Source organism: Acomys minous (assembly GCF_964271855.1).
Source record: "Acomys minous genome assembly, chromosome: 8".
Classification (NCBI taxonomy): domain Eukaryota; kingdom Metazoa; phylum Chordata; class Mammalia; order Rodentia; family Muridae; genus Acomys; species Acomys minous.
In genome coordinates this window covers 23,141,643-23,163,119 of record NC_140489.1, presented here as the reverse complement: position 1 = coordinate 23,163,119, position 21,477 = coordinate 23,141,643, and the positions used below count along the sequence as shown (strand labels likewise).

Sequence of the window (21,477 nt, the reverse complement as noted above, 5' to 3'; positions counted from 1 at the left end):
GTGTGATGCTGATTGCACTTATCTGGAGTTTTATTTTAACATTCGCTATGAATGATCATAACTTTATCCTATCATGTTCTGGGAGAAGAGGACATCCTTGAGTGAATGAGAGAGGGCCACGGATAAAAATAAACAAATAAATAAACTTCCTTCTGTTTCCTCCCCTTCTCTATTTCCAACTCCAGAAATAGTCCCTACAATGATGCCTTGACACCTCGGCATGACAGGCTTCTCAGGGTGAGACTATGCATTTTAAAAATTACTTATTCAGAAAGGGACTCCTACACCATTTACACTCAGAGCCATGACTAGTGCCAAAATGAACTTATGTGATGAATTTTTCATTTTTCATACTCAAATCCAGATAGCTTACCTGGAAATGCACACTGTATGGTTTCATTTCCTGTGCAGAATCCATATTGCCCACAAAACTCTGCACTCTTGTTCTGAAGGAGACATAGGATTTTCTGTTCTGATATGTATATTATGTGTGGTGAAATATTTTGGTGGAGAAGTAGGCCATGTTTATATTTTTGGATTCAGTTTTTTTCTCCCATTGGCTTTTTTTTTTATAGCTCTCAAAGATGCTGGCCTATTTTTTTTTATTAATACTGACAATGTAGAGTGATAGGATGCTATGCAATTAAAGCTCTCTTGAACAATGAGCTTCTGTAAATATTGAGAATGTCTGTAAATATTTAGGAATTCGGAGAATTTATATAAACATTTAGAAGCTAATGACATTATGTGAACAGAAATACATATGTTTTACAGTTCAGCAAAAAAAAAAAGTTTTCTGATTTTAGTCACAGCCCTCAGAAAACTGAAGCATTACATAGTGGCATGCCTCTCTTGAAGCCTAGTTTTCAAAACTGATTCACACCCACCGTATTCCTAATTTAATAAAACCAAAGAATTCACTGTTATTTTGTAAAGCAAGCACAGTGCGGCAGGAGTTTGTGATTCCTTTCTGGTCGCATATTCTATGCCTTTTTCTCAGGCCACCTTCAGGAGCAATTCATTCATCTCTGTGTCACTCAGTTTTTCCGCATAGGTTGAAACTCTTAAAGGCCATTTTGAAATATTATCTCTGTGATTTCTTATGAAACTTCAGCTTGAAGATGTTGGAGAAGTTTGCAGATTGCCTCTTTGAACGGAGCAATCTCTGAAGGTTATTCTTTGATTAATTCATCTATTTTTATAAACAATTCTTAAATGCTTGCCCCATGAGGGTGTGGGTTCTGGGGCAATATCCAAGATTCAAATCTAACCAGCCTGCAAGGAGGCTGCAAGGAAGAATGAGACCCTGCAGCTCATGTCTGGATTCAGATCCTAGCCATGTTCCTATCCAGTAGTCAAGCATTACATGTGCCCATACATCTTGCAGCACTGGTGGCTAGGAGTAGGTAATGTGTAAAACACCAGATGGAACAACAGTAGCCAGTGAATGGGAGAAAGAAAGTGAAATTGTCTGGGCTTGAAAGAAGCACCCCTGTCAAATGCGAAACGGATGATCTGTGGTGCAGGAAATAATGTTGTCTAAATTAATCGTAGGAAGGATCAACCTAGTGAGCGCTGTTTTCTGTGTGTTGGTTGTAAGAGATAGCAGGACTCTTTCCTACAACTTTACCTGGATTACTTGGGTCACAGAGGTGAAGCCAATTGCTCAATTTAACACGTGGAGTAAGCAGAAATGCTCTTTGAGTTGGTATGTCCTCAGTGCCCACCGCTGGCTCAAAACATCCTCCCTGTTTGCCTCTCTTGAACCAGAGCACTTTTTGCTTAATTGCTGTTATTCCCAGATTACCCTTTTCATATCTAACCTTCCAACTTTCTGTACACATGGCTCCTAGTTACCTCTGCAGGATAAAGAGGGCCCTACCCAGAGGGAAATCTGGCATCATCATCCTGCTGTTAGTGAGTGGATGACCTGAGATTAAAACCAATTTGGATTGACACCAAACCCACTGGCCTTTCAAAATGCCAAACCAAGTCCTTTGTGAGTGTTGCAAAAGAGAGAAAGACACAGTGTGTAGATGCCATGAAAGCAGTTCTTGGAGGCAGTCTCTGGGTAGACGCTCTCTAAAGTGGTTGACTATCAGTTACCTGGCAAAAATCTATACTATGTACAAACCTAACAACCTTAAAAATGGACTAAAGTGTTTATAGGCATAAGCTGCCAGAGGGTCATCCCTGATGCATCATGCACTTTTGTCTTCTGTTTGTTCTTTCTTTCTTCATTTTCTCCATCTCCAATTTGCTTTACATGACTACTAGTCAACAGCTCTATCCATGGTCATCAGGAATCATTTTAGCAGCATCCACCAAGACCCTAGTCGTTCTAACTGCTGGCTCAAAGTAACTTGTAGGCTGATTAATGTAGAAAGTGGCCAGTGTCAGTCAGCCCCCAGTGTTACAGAAATCAGAAGGCAATCACATGAAACTGTCAGTGAATGAGCCAGGCAGGTGGCAGTAGTGAACGTATATTCAGATTTTATGTATCTGACTCTAATTGTGGCTGTTTGTTCAAAATTTATTTCTACCGTTTGAGCTAATTGAAAACCCCTTAGAGTCTATGCTGAGCTAAAGTAGGTTTTATTTTTACTTTTAGTGTTTTCAGCCCTAGACTTACTGGAGCCAGAAAATTGTCCACTGCTTAAGCTATCTCCCCTTTCCCCTTCAGCTTTCTCTCCTGCCTGGCATCCTTTCAGCTTCAGAAAAGAAGCATATTCACCTGATGATGTTTTCAAGAGGGGAAAAGGTGATTTCAAGAAGGGGGAGGGGCTGTTCTATCTTTCCAAATTACCTTCCAAATCCCATGTCTTAGTCAGCTAACAGAACATCTCTAATGTTACATCTTAGCACTTATAACTTGTCCTGAGGAATGAAGAAGAGCTATGCTCAAGATCTCTAAATTCCTTTGGTGATTTTAGATTGCACAGAAATCATTTATGGGCTAGCTGTCTATGAATGCTACACCAGGAAGCATCTAGTTTTAAGTTTAAGTTGTTGCACTCCAAAAGCTATCTGAGTGGAACACAACTCTGGAAAGCTTTTCTAAAAGAGCACCTATTCAGATAAACACCGCCCCCCCTACACACACACACACACACACACACACACACGCGCGCGCGCACAAATGTTCCATGTATCCTAGGTTAGCCTTGAACTCATTGTGTAGCCAAGGAAGACCTTGAACTTCTGATGTGGTTGGTAGAATTGTATGTGTGCCAGTTAATGTGGTGATGATATTCAACCCCCTTTGTACATGATATGCAAGCACTCACCAACTGAGCTATATTCCCCAGACCTATTTTCTCACTTGTATCACATCACACTCAGTGTCATTCTGCCACAATCCAACCAGTGTGACTAGGTCTGGAACCATTAAGATTTTATAAGGTTTGTCCTGGTATCATTATGTGATGAGATTGGCAGTGCTTATTGACGATTCTGATTTTCTGTTCTATGATTTTTATAGTCAGAGTTTATTGAATGCTCCTGGAATCCAACCTTCTGGAATTAATTAAAAAGGCCCACTTCTCGGGGAGCACTCCATCAGAAATGCACAGAAAGCTTTTGCATGATTTATATGCCTCCAAGTCTTAGTTCCTATGAAAAGAGTTAACTTACTCTAGCCTGGAACAACTGCTGTTGTCACTGTCATCTTTAAGAGCTTGGCTGGTCCATGTTCTCATTGTCTACAGACAGCATTTGTACATTCTGCCCTTTGATGCTGTGCTATCCACTGTCGGTGCAATTGTCTGTTCGTACCCAAAATGTTCTACATAGCCGTTCTTTGAAAGCTGGCTTCCTGGGCAGGGGGAGGGTCATATCCCACAAAGTATTCATATGAGTAAGGAATAAAATGTTTGATCTCTATATTTTAATTTCATTCTATAAGGCATTTTTATCACCAACTTTTAAATACTTGTAAATGGGCTGTGGAATGATTTTTGAAATGTTTATTATATTCTAAAAGGACAATAAAGAGCTGGAGAGAGTGTTCTGCAGTAGACATTTTAGTCCTTCTGCGGGCTGAGCTGGGTTTTATGTCTTGATTTGAGCTGCAGGCAGTCTGGATTCATAACACAAACTTCTTAGATGGATTCTGGCTTTGAGCCTCTGTCCTTCAGATCCAGTTCTACCTCTAGCATGGTTGTGTCTGTTCGGTTTTTGTTTGTTTTTCCTAATATGCCATAGATTAGGCTAGAAACCATTGCATAGTGCCATATCTCTGGATATATTAACCTCACAGTTTTTTTTACATATTTTGCTAACTCCCTATTTATACATTCCTTCTTCTACTAAACCTTTAGATTCCACTAAGTCAAAAATCACATGGCCCCTTATGTAGGAACTAAGCTCATGAGTTCTTAACTCTGAGTCACCAATGATCCATAGGTGGTCCATTAAGGAAGTAAACAAAAGCATACCCCCTTGGGGTTATTTAGCCACCAGTGAATCCAGATTTGAATTTTCTATTCCATGCTCCTTGCCTGTGTCTTCTGTCTGTCTGTCTGCCTGCCTGCCTGTTGTATGAGTCTGGATCTGCCTGCCTGAATGCTGTCTTGTGAATCTTTCTCTGTGTCTATCCCAGTGTGTGTGTTTATTGATGACTGTGTGTCTGTGTCTGTTCCAAATAAAGGACTTTGCTCCATCTTTATTGAGCAGCACAAAAAAGCACCAAAATGTGGAGGGAATGAGATACTTTACAAAAAATCTTTAACGAAGTCTTGCAAGAGATTAAGTCATTGGTGCCAACTGATTTCAACTGACCCAGACAACAACAGTACTGTAACTATCATTGCTTATCAACCAGTATCCATAAATGTTGTACTCAACATTTATAGTAGATAATTCATTTTAGAAGATTGCTTTCAATGTCTGTATTTGTTGCTTTCATCAAATGATATATATGAATTGTTCTGGGTTGAGAGCATGGAAGGACACATGACTTCAGATTAAAGCTGGGCATTAACTTAGTTTGTAAAAGCTGGTCCTATGGATAACTCAAGACCACTAAGCTGCCACTACATTGTTCTTTTAAAGCAGATTAAAGAAACAGTTGGAATATACACAGTAGGACAACAATCTTATGTTTTAAGTGACCTGAAGGTATACTATTAACTCTGCCTGTGCAGTCTAGCTAAAGTTCTACCTCCTTAGGATATAAGTAATATTTTATTATAATGCTTTGCTACACCCTTACACAACTAGGTTCTCATTCTAGTTGATAAACATTACTTGGATAAGTGAATGAAACTTACATTTGGCCTGGAAAGATAGCGTAGTAGGTAATGGGCTTGCCACTTAAGTGTGACAGCTTGATATTAAATCTACAGCATCCATATAAATATCAGGTGACTATAACAGGCCACCTGTAGATGCACAGCACAGGAGGCCAAGCCAGAAGATCCTCAGAGCAAGCTGGTGAGCTAGCCCAGCCACGTAGCAAGTTCTGGGTTCAAGTGACTGTAAATTGGACATGTATATGAGGTTGTACATGTCAAGTAATTTGCATACATCCTTAGGACATACATTCAAACATGCGTATATGCACACACACAGTACATGCATACACAAACAATAACTTGGATATAACATTTTCTAAATGTATATAGCAAATAATATTTTTATTTTATAGACGTGAGCTCCTCTAAATTCCAATTGGACTTCTGTGCTTGTCACTGATGTAAAGATTTGCTGTTAAAGACAAATGGCAATATATGCACTGGACTTCCCCATTATTAAGATATAATTTACATGTAAAATGAGAGAGTGTTATTTCCTGGAGACAGAAGTGTTTAGTATGTTTTTTTTCCTTTTTTCTCAGAACAGACATATGACATGCTTTTACATTTTTCTTATGATTAATAAATTAAAACGTGAGTGATTCATGAAGGGTCTGTTGTGTTTAGTGGACTGTTTCTCCAACTTCAATGTACCCATCCAAGGCTTTTGCTTACATGCACACTCCTACTAACAACCTATGTCAGGCACATGGTGTTAAGATAACCACCACATGAGAGGAAAATGGTGTTAAAGAGTCACTAAAACTGTTTGCAAGTTAACCTAATATGGCACCAAGGTTTTAAATATATACTCATTTTTTCCTATACTTTATTTGTATAATCCATAATCATAGACAGAGGTTTCTTCTGGAAGAAATAGCTCAGGTTCATTGACACATACATACTTGTAAATAGTTATAGTTGCTGAATTTCGTGTATATGTATTTATTTGCTTAAGTGTATATTTGTGTTTGCCCCTGTGCATATATCCTTTTGTATCCATATATGTAAGTACATGTGGAGAAGCCAAAGGTTGACTTCCTGGATCTTCCCCCAAACACTCTCCTTACTCTTTTGAGACAGGGAGTGTTAATGACCTTGAAGTTCCTCGATTCCTTGACAATAACTGGTCACCAAGCCCCATAGATCCTCCAGTCTCTACTGCTGCAGTGCTGGGATTATAGATGTGTAGCGATGTTCCAGCATCTTACAGAGGTTCTGGGGATCCAAACTCACATCCTTGTGTATGTGCAGCTAGGACTCTACCAATCTAGCCATGTCTACAACCTCAACTGCTTTCCTTTTGATTCAAAATTGGTATTGATTAGAAAAGTGACCACACTGCTTCTGCAACCACCCTCCTTGCTTCAAAGGTTTCAAGAAGTTCTAGGTTTTAATAATTAATTATATATGATAACATTCTAATAATTTTGTGTTCCAATGCTTTTTTATTTTTCCCTTTCAATTATAGAAAAAGCGTATATTATTTTTGGCAGTTAGATAACATTTACAATACTCCTTTTTATTTTCTATTCATGAATTGCAAGTCTAAAGCTAGCTAATGAAAGAGTTTCAGACAGAGCTTCTCTGCTGAGGATACACATTACTCCAGTCTCCCTGTTGGTGAGAATTGAGGAGCTTGTAGCCAGCCATGTCCTGTCATGTTAGCTTATTTTGTAGGGAAATCAAATCTGGCACCTTTCGATTAACTTCTTTCCCTCTCTATCTAAAAACAGATGGCGAACACTGCGGAGCAAAAAAGGCATGAGTGCTATCCTTGGATTGCCTTGGCTGCCTTGATTGCAGCTTCTGTCCTTTCAAAATTTGCTAATAGTCCCTCTCTAAAGGCAAAAAGTGCTCTCACACTGGAAGGTGGTCACATTGAAACATTTATTCTCAGTTTCGAGTTGAAAACACGTAGGATAATCACAATGGCTTATCTCATTGGTACCCAGAAGTCCCAAGAGAGGGAAAAAGTGAAAATGTATCTTGTACTGCTGTTTGGCCAGTCTCCTGGGTAAAAAGCTTAAGTTTTTCTACAGGAATAAAAAAGGGACAGAGGAAGAAAAGAGATTTCTTTGCCTGCCTACTTGAGTTTTATGTTTTGTCTTTGTATCAGAAGAAAAATATTTGTTTGTTTTTAATAATATTAGATGTGTGTGCATGTTTGTGTGTGTTCACATAAAAAGAATTTTTCTCAAAATACCCTTATTCTCTTATTACCTTTTCCCTGTCCTGTATAATGCAGTCTCTAGAATCTCCCCATTAAGCCCTAATAAGATTTTGTACCATAATTTGAAAAGATATTTTTAAGAGGTGGAAACTTACAGATTTTTATTTTTCTTACTATATCTAAAATATGGACATGGTAACTATGTTTAAACTACAACACATTTGGAAGAATTTCTTAAGAAGGATGCAGTTTCAAATGGCTTAGCTCCCATTGTGCATTTTTACAATTGACAATTTTGTAGGATTTCATGTCATTTCTCTTAAAAATTTCAATCTCCATTTTAAAATTAAAGAGTTTTCAACCAACCTTCATTAACAGCACCACAAATCCAAAAGTGTGTAACCTGCAGTTGCCTATCAGGATATACAGATAGATGTTTAAGAGAAAGTGCTAACTAGGATTTTTGCCAATAAACCATAATAACCCCATCTCCTTTTGAAGATGTTATACTGTGATCATTCATTTCTTAAATATCTTTCAAACTATTGTCATTTGAAGTAACGCTTCATGCCAAGCTGGCATCCAGCCCTTAGCCCCAGTCACAGATTTCCTACTCCAGGACTTAGTTGTAGCAATACATCTTCGATTACCACACATAACTAACTCTATATCTTCTTTCCTACCATAGATTGAAGACTCTGCTTAACCAAGAAATTCCTAGGCTGCACTATACTTGCCTGACTTACTATAGAAGAAGCAAGATTTGCGTGCCTGGCTGGACTTTTTTTTGACAGTACTTATCACTTGGCATCAAGCTTTGCTTGTGTGGAAAACTGTTCCTGTTGAGTTGTTTTTGCACATGGAGGACCACTGCAAGAAGGCACCATAGGCAGATCAGATTAAAGACATCAGAAAGATTGTTTTATCATCTGCTGTCAAGTCATTTTCTCTAACAGAAAGTTCTAGACTTTTATCAAACCTGGCCCAGTAATTTTGATTTTGCTTTCTGTATTTTTTTTTTTTTGCTATTGTTTGCTATTGCTTTTATTTTCAGTTTCCTCCCCTCATCACATTGTATTTTATTTCTGTCGTTCAGAAATGGGCCTTCAGACTACAAAGTGGCCCAGCCACAGGGCTATTTTCTTAAAAATTTGGCTCATCATCTCCCTGGGGCTCTACTCACAAGTATCAAAACTCCTGGCCTGCCCTAGTGTATGCCGCTGTGACAGGAACTTTGTCTACTGTAATGAGAGAAGCTTGACCTCAGTGCCTCTTGGGATCCCGGAGGGCGTAACCGTACTCTACCTCCACAACAACCAAATTAATAATGCTGGATTTCCTGCAGAGCTGCACAATGTACAGTCAGTGCACACGGTCTACCTTTATGGCAACCAACTGGATGAATTCCCCATGAACCTTCCCAAGAACGTCAGAGTCCTCCATCTGCAGGAAAACAACATTCAGACCATCTCACGGGCGGCTCTTGCTCAGCTCCTGAAGCTCGAAGAACTACACTTAGATGACAACTCCATATCTACAGTGGGAGTAGAGGACGGAGCTTTCCGGGAGGCAATTAGCCTCAAACTATTGTTTTTATCAAAGAATCACTTGAGCAGCGTGCCTGTTGGGCTTCCTGTCGACCTGCAAGAGCTGAGAGTGGATGAAAACCGAATTGCAGTCATATCAGACATGGCTTTTCAGAACCTCACAAGCTTGGAGCGTCTGATTGTGGATGGGAATCTCCTGACCAACAAGGGCATCGCTGAGGGCACCTTCAGCCATCTCACCAAGCTCAAGGAATTTTCCATAGTCCGTAACTCGCTCTCGCACCCACCCCCTGACCTCCCAGGTACGCATCTTGTCAGGCTCTACTTGCAGGATAACCAGATCAACCATATCCCGTTGACAGCCTTCTCAAACCTCCGTAAGCTGGAAAGACTAGATATATCCAACAACCAACTTCGAGTGTTAACTCAAGGGGTCTTCGATAATCTCTCCAACCTCAAGCAACTCACTGCTCGGAATAACCCCTGGTTTTGTGACTGCAGTATTAAGTGGGTCACAGAGTGGCTCAAATACATCCCTTCTTCTCTCAACGTGCGTGGTTTCATGTGCCAAGGTCCTGAGCAAGTCCGAGGGATGGCTGTCAGGGAGTTGAACATGAATCTTTTGTCTTGTCCTACCACGACTCCTGGCCTACCCGTCTTGACCCCAGCTCCAAGTACAGTTTCTCCAACAACGCAGTCTCCTACTCTCTCTGTTCCAAGCCCCAGCAGAGGCTCTGTACCTCCAGCTTCTATCCCATCGAAACTTCCCACCATCCCAGACTGGGATGGCAGAGAAAAAGTGACCCCACCTATTTCTGAAAGGATCCAACTCTCCATCCATTTTGTGAACGATACTTCGATTCAAGTCAGCTGGCTGTCTCTCTTTACTGTGATGGCATACAAACTGACATGGGTGAAAATGGGCCACAGTCTCGTAGGGGGCATTGTTCAGGAACGAATTGTCAGCGGTGAGAAGCAACACTTGAGTCTGGTTAATTTAGAGCCCAGATCCACCTATCGAATTTGTTTGGTGCCACTGGATGCTTTCAACTACCGCACGGTGGAAGATACCATCTGTTCTGAGGCCACTACCCATGCCTCTTATTTGAACAATGGCAGCAACACGGCTTCTAGCCATGAGCAGACAACGTCCCACAGCATGGGCTCCCCTTTTCTGCTAGCGGGCTTGATTGGGGGTGCAGTGATTTTTGTGCTCGTGGTCTTGCTCAGTGTCTTTTGCTGGCACATGCACAAAAAGGGACGCTACACCTCTCAGAAGTGGAAATACAACCGTGGCCGACGGAAAGATGACTATTGTGAGGCAGGTACCAAAAAAGACAACTCCATCCTGGAGATGACAGAAACCAGTTTTCAGATTGTCTCCTTAAATAACGATCAGCTCCTTAAAGGAGATTTCAGACTGCAACCCATTTATACCCCAAATGGGGGCATTAATTACACAGACTGCCACATCCCCAACAACATGCGATACTGCAACAGCAGTGTGCCAGACCTGGAGCATTGCCATACGTGAAACAGCCTAGAGGTCCAGCGCTAGAAAGGCGGACAACCAAACTCTCAAGAACACACATGTGTGTGCACACAAAGACACGCAAATTACATTTGATAAATGTTACCCAGATGCATTTGTGCATTTGAATACTCTGTAATTTATACGGTGTACTATATAATGGGATTTAAAAAAAAGAAGTGCTATCTTTTCTATTTCCAGTTAATTACAAACAGTTTTGTAACTCTTTGCTTTTTAAAATTAAAAAAAAAAATGTTGCTGAAGTACTGTACGGGGTTGTACAAAGAGAACCCAATGCCAAGGCAGAAGAATGAGTGATTCATCCTTCAGATGCATACTAACCACTTTGCTGTTGAGGCTGTCAGAAGAAATTCCTTTTCTAGGGCTGATAGTCAAATGAAAGGATAGTTTCAGATGGGCTCATCAGGGTAAGAGGGATAGTTTGAGTCAAGAAAGAATGGCCTAGTTGTGTCTATGTTTTCTATACCTCCTGGCCTGGAAGAAACACTTTCTGAAAAATCTGTAATATGATAATAGAGGTAGCGCAAGAAATAGAACATCACGAAGAAGCCAGCTCCCATGAGATAAATTAGGCCTCCCTGACCAAATCAAGGAAACTGAGAGATTTGAAATGTCCTGAAAGCCCCAGGGTTGGCTTCTTCCTGTGAACTTCAAAATCACTCTTCATGTTTCCCTGGCCCTTATGTGATAACAGAGTTGGAAACCTGAGTCTGATTCTAGTCATCTTCAGGGACCGATATAATCAGTTCTAGCAAGAAAACTCCCCTCAAAACTGTCACTATTCAAATCACATGTCAGGTTGAATCGTATCCAACAGAGTTATATTCTAGAATAATTTTTTTAGAAGAGGCTAATAAAAATAATGGGAAGAATTATATTGAATGGAATTATTTTTGATAATGAAAATTATTTGGGTATATTCACTGAGGCTATATCAACATGATATTTAGACCAACAAAGGAGCAGTGTTTAGAATCTATTACAGTAATGTGTTTATTTAAAAAGTACTAATGACATTTAGAAAAAAAATCAGTGGTTCTCTTACACTGTGTCAGCTGACTTTGTATCATGTTGAAACAGCTGAGTTTATCCCTACATCCTCTCTCAAATTCTTGTCTTCCGATCATCTTGAATATATTTTTTGTAACTAAGTTGTATATGCCACCTTTGTTTTCTCCCCTCTGCTTGGTATCTCAATGAAAATTATGGATGCAAACTTTGGTTGCACAAAGTATCCCTGTGTATTTCTACGTCTTAAAGTCCATAATAACAGTGATTGCCAGTGATTCTGTGAAGACACCCAACCTGGCCAAAAAAAATTGCGTATTGTTAAAAGCAATACTATGTTTTCATTTTGAATTCACTTTGGTCCTGTTCCACATGGAAATTGCATTTGTTACTTTTAGATTGTGGATGTCCCTCTAATTTGATAACTATAGAGTGATAACTAACCTTATGCTAAAAGAGTACCAGTGACACTGAGGAAGTCAGAGAAAGAGTTTCCCCTAATCATGGCAGAGAAGGCCCGAAAGCATAGGGCTTGGGGAAGAGGGATAGCCATGGTTGATGCTAGATATTTTTGAAGCAAGTCCATTTTCAGAAAACATGACTAATTTACCCCAATTCTTGTCACCACTTAGGTATAGAAGGGCTATAGACCACATTCATTGTCTAAAGAAATTCACTATGGGGAATTTTTTTTTCAAGGCCACTTTTAGGCATTTCATGCTGTGCTCCTTTAAACCATCCATTACTTTAGGGACTCATGAAGTAAATGTCATACTATTCTTGCTTTCTCTTTTTCTCTCTGAGCAAAATAAAACTGTGATGTGTCTTCTTGTAAAGTTTAGGTATAAGATGCTATGCAAGCTTTTCTTTATAGTGAGAGCTTTATTTTCTTTAATAATATACCCTGACCTATATGTTTTAATCTCCCCCCATCCCTCAGAATAAGCAGAAAATATAACTGCAGCAGCGATAATGTTGTAGACACACGCATTGAAACTGTGCAGGCAGTAGAGCTGAACGTAGTTTTGAATTAATTTAATTAATTCTAAAATGACTCGGGTTTCCACTTTAGTCTATTAGCTAGAGGGTTTGGGCTGGTGGTTTCTGTCAAAGTAGGTTCACACGGTGAAGGGATAAGACCATCTGGAATGCTGAGCAGTGTAGCGTTGCACCACCTAAAATCAGGACAGTGACACAGTGGCTGTTTTAGCTGGATGTTTCCTTTTCACCGTCCTCTTGCATCTCACTGTGTAGGTAAAGCTGTGTGGTGAAAAAAATTCAATGGTACTTTGATTTTTTTGAGGGTTTTTATTTTGTTTTGAGCAAGATAGTTATTCTTGTCTGTTTGTATTGTATGTTTAACTACCGGTGGAATTGGGGGGACTGTAAACATGTCCTTTTTCTGTCCCCAAAGAAATAAGAGTGGAGAGGTTCCCATAGTATCCCCATCCACAACACTATTAGAAGCGGAAGCAGTCCTATGGAGGCTCAGTCAGGTGAAATGGTGGGCGCTCTCAAAATTACTCTCTCGGAAGCATTTTTGAAAAGAGAATCTTTATTTTGATCTCATGAGCAACATGGCAAAGACATCTACCATGAGAACCCGACTCCTATTAATAATAGTAGTGTGTCTGAGGGACCCTGATAAGGCAGAGTAGAAATCACATTATGGAATCTGTACTAGCTTATGGAACTTAAAATTAAAAAAAAAACAGATGAACAGCAGTCCTCACTGGTTAACATTTTGGCTGGCATCTTTAATCAGGAGACTGTATTCTGAAGTTACATCTCCTCAGGTTTTATCCTTTCAGCCTCATCGTTATTTATTTTGACAGTCAACTGTCAAAGTTGAGTTGATACCATATAGTGTCCACCCATTGTCTGTACAGGCACAGAGGATATTGCAAAAGGAAAAGCAAAGGGTGGTCACATAGATGTTATTGGTAGTTAAAGAGAAAGTAGTCACCAATACCTCCTTGCTTGTAGAGATGCATTTGCTGCTAGAGAGATCCTGGATTCCAGCTTAAATACTATCACATGCTTTGGACGGGCATTAGAACACATGGGGCATTCACAGACCTACATGAGAAGTGTTTCCTGGTTACTAACGATATAAATGGAAAAAAAAAATCTTCCCTTGTGAGATACAATGCTATTTGTAATCTTTCCAGATGTTTGTTTATATATTAGACATTTTATCTCAAGAGTAAAAACAAAATCTGTAATGTCATCTTTTTGATAAAAATGTATTAATGGTATAGCTAATATTATACCACTGTTTCTTAATAATGGGAGGCCACGATGGTCTTTGTCATGCCACACACCCAGAACTTCTTTCTCCCCTGGAGAAAACTTAGCTCTTCACATGAGGGGAGCACTCATTCCAAACACAAGGCACCATTGTTTTCTTCAGAGGCAGGTGCCACACAGGATCAGCAAACGTCAGCTGCCACATCCCCTGTGGCTTCTGACAGTGAAGTGGTTAATTTCCATTGATGTCTTTGTCTATAGCATTTATCTCTGACCTATCAAAGAGATATTAGATGTTGCTTTAGAGCTTGAGGATAACACATAAGATCATAACTTGCTTTTCCAACTAAATGTGAAAGCAAAACAGAAGAGTGCCCAACACAAAAATGATATACACACAAAACAACAACTCTCAATTTTTAGTCTTGTCAAACTTTGTTCTTTTTTTTAAGTTAAAATAAGTAATGATAGGATTAAAAGAATTGTTGGCAATGGGGATGCTTTTCACTGATTGTGGGGAGAATGTTTTGTACACAATATGATGCTGTTGTTTTGTTATAGTATTTGCTTTTCTATCTGCACATCCACCAGAAGAGCACAAACCAAGGCCATTGCAACCGGCATTTTAAAATTAATAGAAAACATACAAGTCCATGCATACACATACGTTGGGGGTGTTTGTAAAGGTGTCTGTGGAATGTGAGATTTGTAACCAGTTATGGCAAAATGAGGCCTCACCACTGTATGCCCTCATAGGAAAATATTTACTGAACATTAACTTTGTTACTGTTTGAATCATGTTGATTTGATTCTGCTTTGTGTTTAGTGTGTTTCTGACAAGGGACTGCAAGGGGCTGGAAGATTCTGTGTCATGCATCCTCTGAGACCTACCATGTTGCACACTTTGTTAACTACAAACTTCACTCTACACTATACAGTACCTTGTTGATATATTCAGTAAAGGCTTATTTTAAAAGAAAACCTATTGTGTGTATCTGAATAAGCTCACCGGAATATAACCAGTACTTGTGCTTTAATGTAAATAAAGAAGTGAGAAATTCATTTTATTCAACAAAGATGGCAGAGATGAAACAGACATAGTGTTCATCTCCCCCTGCTATAAAAACTACTTTAGATAGTGGTCCTTTTGTGTAAGAGGTCCTTTTTGTGTGGTGAGAGGTTTTGATAGCCCAATGTTCCTTTTCCCCCACCAAAATATTTTCAGAAATGATCTTATATACATTCCTCTACAGAAAGCACAGGATTCTGTATTTGAGAAATATAAACAGACACATGTGACTAATATGTACATGATCACAGAAAACATGTATTTCTTTCACAATATACACTTTTTTATGTTAACTTTGAGAGTTCATGATGCTTCTATTTAAGCATTGCTAATTGCCTATTCATCTGTACTTTTTGATGGATACTCAAGTTAGGGACTCCACTCATACAACTTGGATTGGATTCTACTTAGTCTTTTTTTTCTAATATAGAAACTTTATTTCTAATTTTTTAAATTTTAATTTTTTATATTGTTTACATTTGGATTAGATCACTGGATAATTTTGATTTGCTTTGTTTTAATCAGGCAGATATAGAGTTTACATTCTCTTTTAAAGAACTTGCATAAGCTAGTTTAAATATTAAAAGAGACTTTGTTGAAACTGCTGACAAGTAGAAAATATACATTTAGAAATCAATTTATTTTTAAAAAAGAAATCAATGTATTGACCAATTTCTTTGTTAAATTTTTGTGGATCAGCAACTTTGAAGAACGAGGGAAAAAAGGAAGTAGTGCACCACAGATTTCTGCTTTCACAAAGTAAAACATACTTATTCTAGAAAAGATTTAGATACCCCCACCCCAAAGATTCACTTCAGGTACTTGCTTTACAGTTAATCAGAGAAATAAAACTAGTGTAAGTTTGGATTCTACTTAATCTTAAAGGACTTTTCCAGAAGCCCTTTCTTTAACATTTGACCATTTCACTACTGATATATTTGCCAGGGGATGAGTGAATCAGGAAATAAAATCATAACTTTTCAGTTAACCAACATTATTAATCCAGGATCTTAAATGGATAGTGAATGGTGAATGCCAGCAATTCATATTACATTGGGGAGATTTTACATAAAACATTGAAATTAATAATCTTGGTTACTTTTGACAAAAATTGAAGACTTTACGTAGACTTTCAGCCAGTAAGAATCATTCATTCAGTAGAATTTATTAAGGTTTTCATTCACTGTTCTGGGCTATAGGATGAGTTCAGAGACTTTAAAAGAATACGTTGTGACTCAAATTGTATTTGGAAAGTACACATTCAACCTATTAAATTTCTATTAAGAACAAGAAAAAATCAAATATAATAAATATACCCAAGAAGGGTGAAGAACTCATGGATATAAGTTTGTTCTCTCTCTCTTTCTCTCTCTCTCTCTCTCTCTCTCTCTCTCTCTCTCTCTCTCTCTCTTTCACTCTCTCCCCCTCCCTCCTTCTCTCCACATACACACACAGACACACACACACACACACACACACACACACACACACACACACACACACACACACACACACACGCACACTGTCTTTAAGATACTCATGCAGCCGGGCATAGTGGTGCATGCCTTTAATCCCAGCACTTGAGAGGCAGAGACAGGCCCCCCAAGGTTACACAGAGAATCCCTGTCAGAACTCATGTAAAGTTCATTCTCAGTAATCTTTCAATTTTTAGAACTGAACTTCTAGAGAAACTCTGTGTTTGGTCCATAATTCCAACTGTTGTAAATGGCGGAGTCAGAATATGGCTTCCAGAAGGACTATATATAATCCTAGGAAATTGACTAGCCTTAAGGATGAACTTCAGGATAAAAAATTAGTCTTAAAAATTAGTATTGATGAGTTTTGATGACAGCTTTTGCAGGCTTTCACTAGATGCCAATATGAATCCATGTGTCTAAATGGACATTGAAATTTGCCTGGGAAAGGTGTTCCTTATAATTTCAGTGATTTATAAACCTCCATATTGGGGTAATCTTTCCCTGATGATACATAACAGTCTTAGAGTCCGTAAACTACACAGACTGGTAGGAGCAGCCATTGTTGCTTTGTCGTTATTACCAGTCATTGCTGATTATTTGATTATTATTACCATTATTTACTGATAAGTGTGGGTGCTAAGTAGTAAAATATTCCACAGGAGTTACATGGCTGCATTCAAATCCTCAAGAAACTACAAGCACTTAGCATAAGACCCAGATTCTCCCTGTTTCTACAGCCTTCAAGAGTTTAAACATATATACTATGTTTCAGTGACCATTCATGGATGTTGATGATTCGACCATTTACATGAAATTCTCAATTTTTCCCTCTTCTCCTGTCTTCTATGTGTCTTCAGATTTCTTCCATCTTTCCTATACATTGCAGGGAAAATAGTCTGTAGACAATGCCTAAGTAGGAAACAGTCTGCTTTTATAATCTATTGCCATCACCTGGGAGTAAGAGGTCAAAAGTCCAATTTGGTGAAGTTAAATCTCTCTTTTCAAACTCAGATTGTCAGGATTGACAACACCCAGAGTCACATTTCTAGCCACTGTTATGTTAATTTTTCATGGAGTTGTTTCATTCTTATACTTAGACACTCTGGAAATCTTCAACATGCTCTACTAATTCTTTCATCCTGTCCATTGCCGAGTAAAATTCCAGGCTCCTGATATGTACCGTTCACTTCTGCAGGCTGAAATCAGAAATGCTTCCTTCAAATGGAAGCTTGAACCATGTGGGTAGCCTTGCTCAAACAACTGGAAATGTGCTTCATATAAAGAAGGAAAATGGTCCCCCTCCTTCAAAAAATCTTTTGATTGCCACTAATATATATTTTACAGAAAAATTTTGTGGCCATGTATTTGATTTGAAAATTGCTTATAGAATCATGATATGCTCAAAGGGTGAACTGAGAGAATAAATTACAGGAATTGAAGAACTTCACTTTATGTTTCATGAAAGTTAAAATCTCTGAGCCAGTTTGGAAAATAAAGGCATGTGAAAGAGTATTTTTAATTATATTGTAATAAAGTGATAAGAACATGAAAAGTCCACAAAGCACCATTCCACATTACGGCAAACATTCTGACAAGCTGGGAGTTAAAATCAAATTTCCACATTTGAAAAGCAGAGGTAGATGTTCCTTTCATTTTGTGTAGTAAAATCAGAGCAGAACATCATTATTGACTTTGACAGCCCAAATGAAAACACGGGACAATCACTTCTGGCTTTGCATTGCATTACCTTACTTTCAGCTATGGAGAATGTATAGTCCTTTTTAGAAATAATTTCTCACCACAGAAAGATATGTTGGTGGTAAGTAAAAACTCAGACTTGTATTCAGTCTGATTAGTTTTAGAAAACTGACCTACTATTAGCCAACAAACTACCCTAAGCAATAGGTTGTATTTGAAGCGCTTTCTTTCCTCTTATATAAATGGTGGTAATGGTATCTCATGGAAGTGTCAACCTGTAGAGTAGTTGGCAGTATTTGATTCTGAGGAACCACCAGATGAATGGCATTCAGCCCTCTGTTTTGTGAGTTTTATTTGTTTATGTCTTCAATACAAGGTGACCTACATCCATTATTTTAGGATGAAAATAATTAAACTTCAGAGTCATTGACTAGAATTATATGTAGATCTTACTTTCTGTTAATGAAAGTAAATAGGCTTAATTCAGCTTTCTCACTGTAATGTGTATCACCATCCCTTTCCTCAATATTTTCTCTTTTCTTCTTCTTCAAAAAAAATGGAGAAAGCATACATTACATTCTGATATGGAAAATATTTTCCTTTCCATCCTTAATGTCATTGTACAATTACTTTCAAGGAAATTATTTACCAAGTATCCAAGGAAACTATCATTATGTGATTCAATAGAACCAATCTCTAGTCTCTCTTCACAAGTGTTGATTGGATGGCCCTGAGTTCTTTGTCTTTTATTACCTCCTTTACTGTCCCTCACTAGTAAGAACTGTCAAACTCATCAATCTCATTATTCTGAGTAAGGAGAAGCTGGAGTCTTTTTTTTTTTTAATGGAGTTCAATCCCATGAGAGAGAAAATGCTAATCTATAGAACCTTAGACCACTGCATGAAAAGTTAACCTATTCAAACATGCAGATCTCTTTAATTCCAAGGTAAAAGCTATGTAGCAGATTCAGATTTCTTCCACAGCTTGTACTAAAGTAAACCAGGAGCACTTTCATGCTTCAGTCTTTCTCATCTGGGTCGGGACAATTCATTTACCTCCATAATAACAGCCCAGCATAGTAACTGGAACATACTGAATACACAATAATGTTAGCCACTTTGGAAGGAAATGACACCCAGAATTTATTGTATATACACCAGTTATCTGTTGGACTATGGGTATGGCCACCTACATTACAGTCAAAAGCAGAAGAGCTTACTGTGGTCTCAGGTGTCCTGTTGGGGTGAAATCCTGCTTCATTTTTGGTATTTTCTGTCAAGTTTAGATTCTATTAATTTGTTTAATTTATGCCCTGAATCCTGGGGCAGAGGATGGAGGTTGGGAAGGGACAACAGAAGAAGATGTGTAGAGAATATATGAAGAGAATGTTCTAGTAGTCAGTCCCATTGATCTTACTATAGTACCTGACATATTAAACATCATCTTGGGATGTTGGAGCGCTGGCTAAGCAACTAAGATTATTTATTGCTTTTAGCAAGAATCCAGGTTCATTTCCCAGCACCTATATCAGGATGTTCACAAGCATTTGGAACTGAAGTTTTGGGGCATCAGTCTCCCTCTTCTGGTTCTATGGGCATCTGCACACATGTGGTAAATGTAAAGTATTTGAGGCCTATAGATACATAAAATTAAAAAATAATGAGAACTTTAAACATGTTAGGGAAGTAACACGCATACCCATGAACACCAGGAATGATGGAATCTCAAATAACTCTGACTTTGAATCCTCGTGAGAATTTTCAGTGTTTCCTAGGCTTGGTTGCCTCACATATGAGATAAGATACTAATTCTTGGCCCAGGGGTCCTGCTCAAACTATGGCACCAGCCAAGGACAATACAGGTGGTAAACTTTAAACCCCTACCCAGATCTATCCAATGGACAGGGCATTCTCCACAGTTGAGTGGAGAGTGGGGTCTGACTTTCACACGTACTCTGGTGCCTCATATTTGACATGTCCCCTGGATGGGGAGACCTGGTGGCACTCAGAGGAAGGATTGCAGGTGACCAAGAAAAGACTTGATACCCTATGAGCATATAAAGGGGGAGGAAGTCCCCCTCAGGCACAGTCATAGGGGAGGGAAGTAAGGGGAAAATGGGAGAGAGGGAGGAATGGGAGGATACAAGGGATGGGATAACCATTGAGATGTAACAAGAATAAAATAATTAAAAAAAATAGCTGAGTAAAAAAAAGATACTAGTTATTCTGGAAGTTTTATAGAATCAGTGATATGAAGATCTCAGTAACAGGCATGTCAGCTGAAAAGCTGCAAATGAGCAGAAAGAAAAAGAACTGGAGACATTCTTATTAGTTCAAAGAGAAATTATATAACTGAGAAGATACATTTATAAAACAGATTGAGTAAAAAACTTCATTTGATTTATTTGAAATGCTCAATTTGTCTTCTATTTCTGCATGTCTTTGATGTCTGAAGATATCATACTTAGAGAAATGAAATTATGAGAAAAATACAGAGGATAATATTAAATCATTAGCATGTAGTTTAGAAGAAACAGGACAGATTTTAATATCAACTCTCCACTCCTTCCTCTAAATCTAGAAACAATACTTTTTTATTTAAATCAGAGGGTGAGTAATTAGGTGATTCTTCTCCCAACATCTTCATTATATTGATCAAACTACTGCTGAACATGTAACAATGAGATTCTAATTTCAAAAAGTTAGACTATAAATTAAAAGTCTATGGACTTATAGCTGTCCTTCTTTTGATCACACCTGGAGCAATAATGAAGCATTGTTTTAGTAAAGATGTTTATATAGTGTAGAATTCCCAATAATTTATAAGTGTCTAACAACTAAGATTTTAAATTGAGTGCTTTCAGATGTACAATTGGAAAGCGATCATTAGGACTGAAATTGAAATATCATTACTTATTATTTTACAAGCTTTTATTTATATTTCTAATTTACTGGCTCTTGTTATGAAAATTTTAAACTAACTCTCATGAAATCTGATAAAAATAGCTAAATTATTAAAATGGTATTTTAAATTGCATAAATATGCTTCCTTTAAGTAGAACTAAATTATATTTTAAAAAAGAATTTAACAAAGAAAATTTAATACAGGTATTTAGTGACACTTTTATGGCAAACCCTGATGTTCTCCTAGGCAGTTTAGGAATATCGATATTGCTCCTAGTGGCAGAAATTCAGAACTAGTATCCCCAGGGTGGAGAGAAGCCACATTCCTATTAATCTCAACTAATTCTTCATAAGTGATAGAAAATTAAACTTTTTAAAATTTTTTTATTCATTTCTTCTTGTTACATCTCAATGGTTATCCCATCCCTTGTATCCTCCCATTCTTCCCTCCCTCCCATTTTCCCCTTATTCCCCTCCCCTATGACTGTTCCTGAGGGGGATTACC

At 38.2% G+C, this 21,477-nt stretch overlaps 1 protein-coding gene across 2 annotated transcripts in view; it reads left to right on the top strand.

The window, feature by feature from the left end:
- FLRT2 (fibronectin leucine rich transmembrane protein 2) overlaps window positions 1–14,805 on the top strand; it is a 90,271-nt gene extending 75,466 nt beyond the window's left edge. For both annotated transcript variants that reach the window (XM_084792684.1, XM_084792683.1), the window contains one exon: window positions 8,156–14,805. In XM_084792684.1, the coding sequence (XP_084648810.1) occupies window positions 8,566–10,548 (1,983 nt within the window). In that variant the 5' untranslated portion in view covers window positions 8,156–8,565 and the 3' untranslated portion in view covers window positions 10,549–14,805. The remainder of the gene's footprint in view (window positions 1–8,155) is intronic.
- Window positions 14,806–21,477: the final 6,672 nt, after the last annotated feature.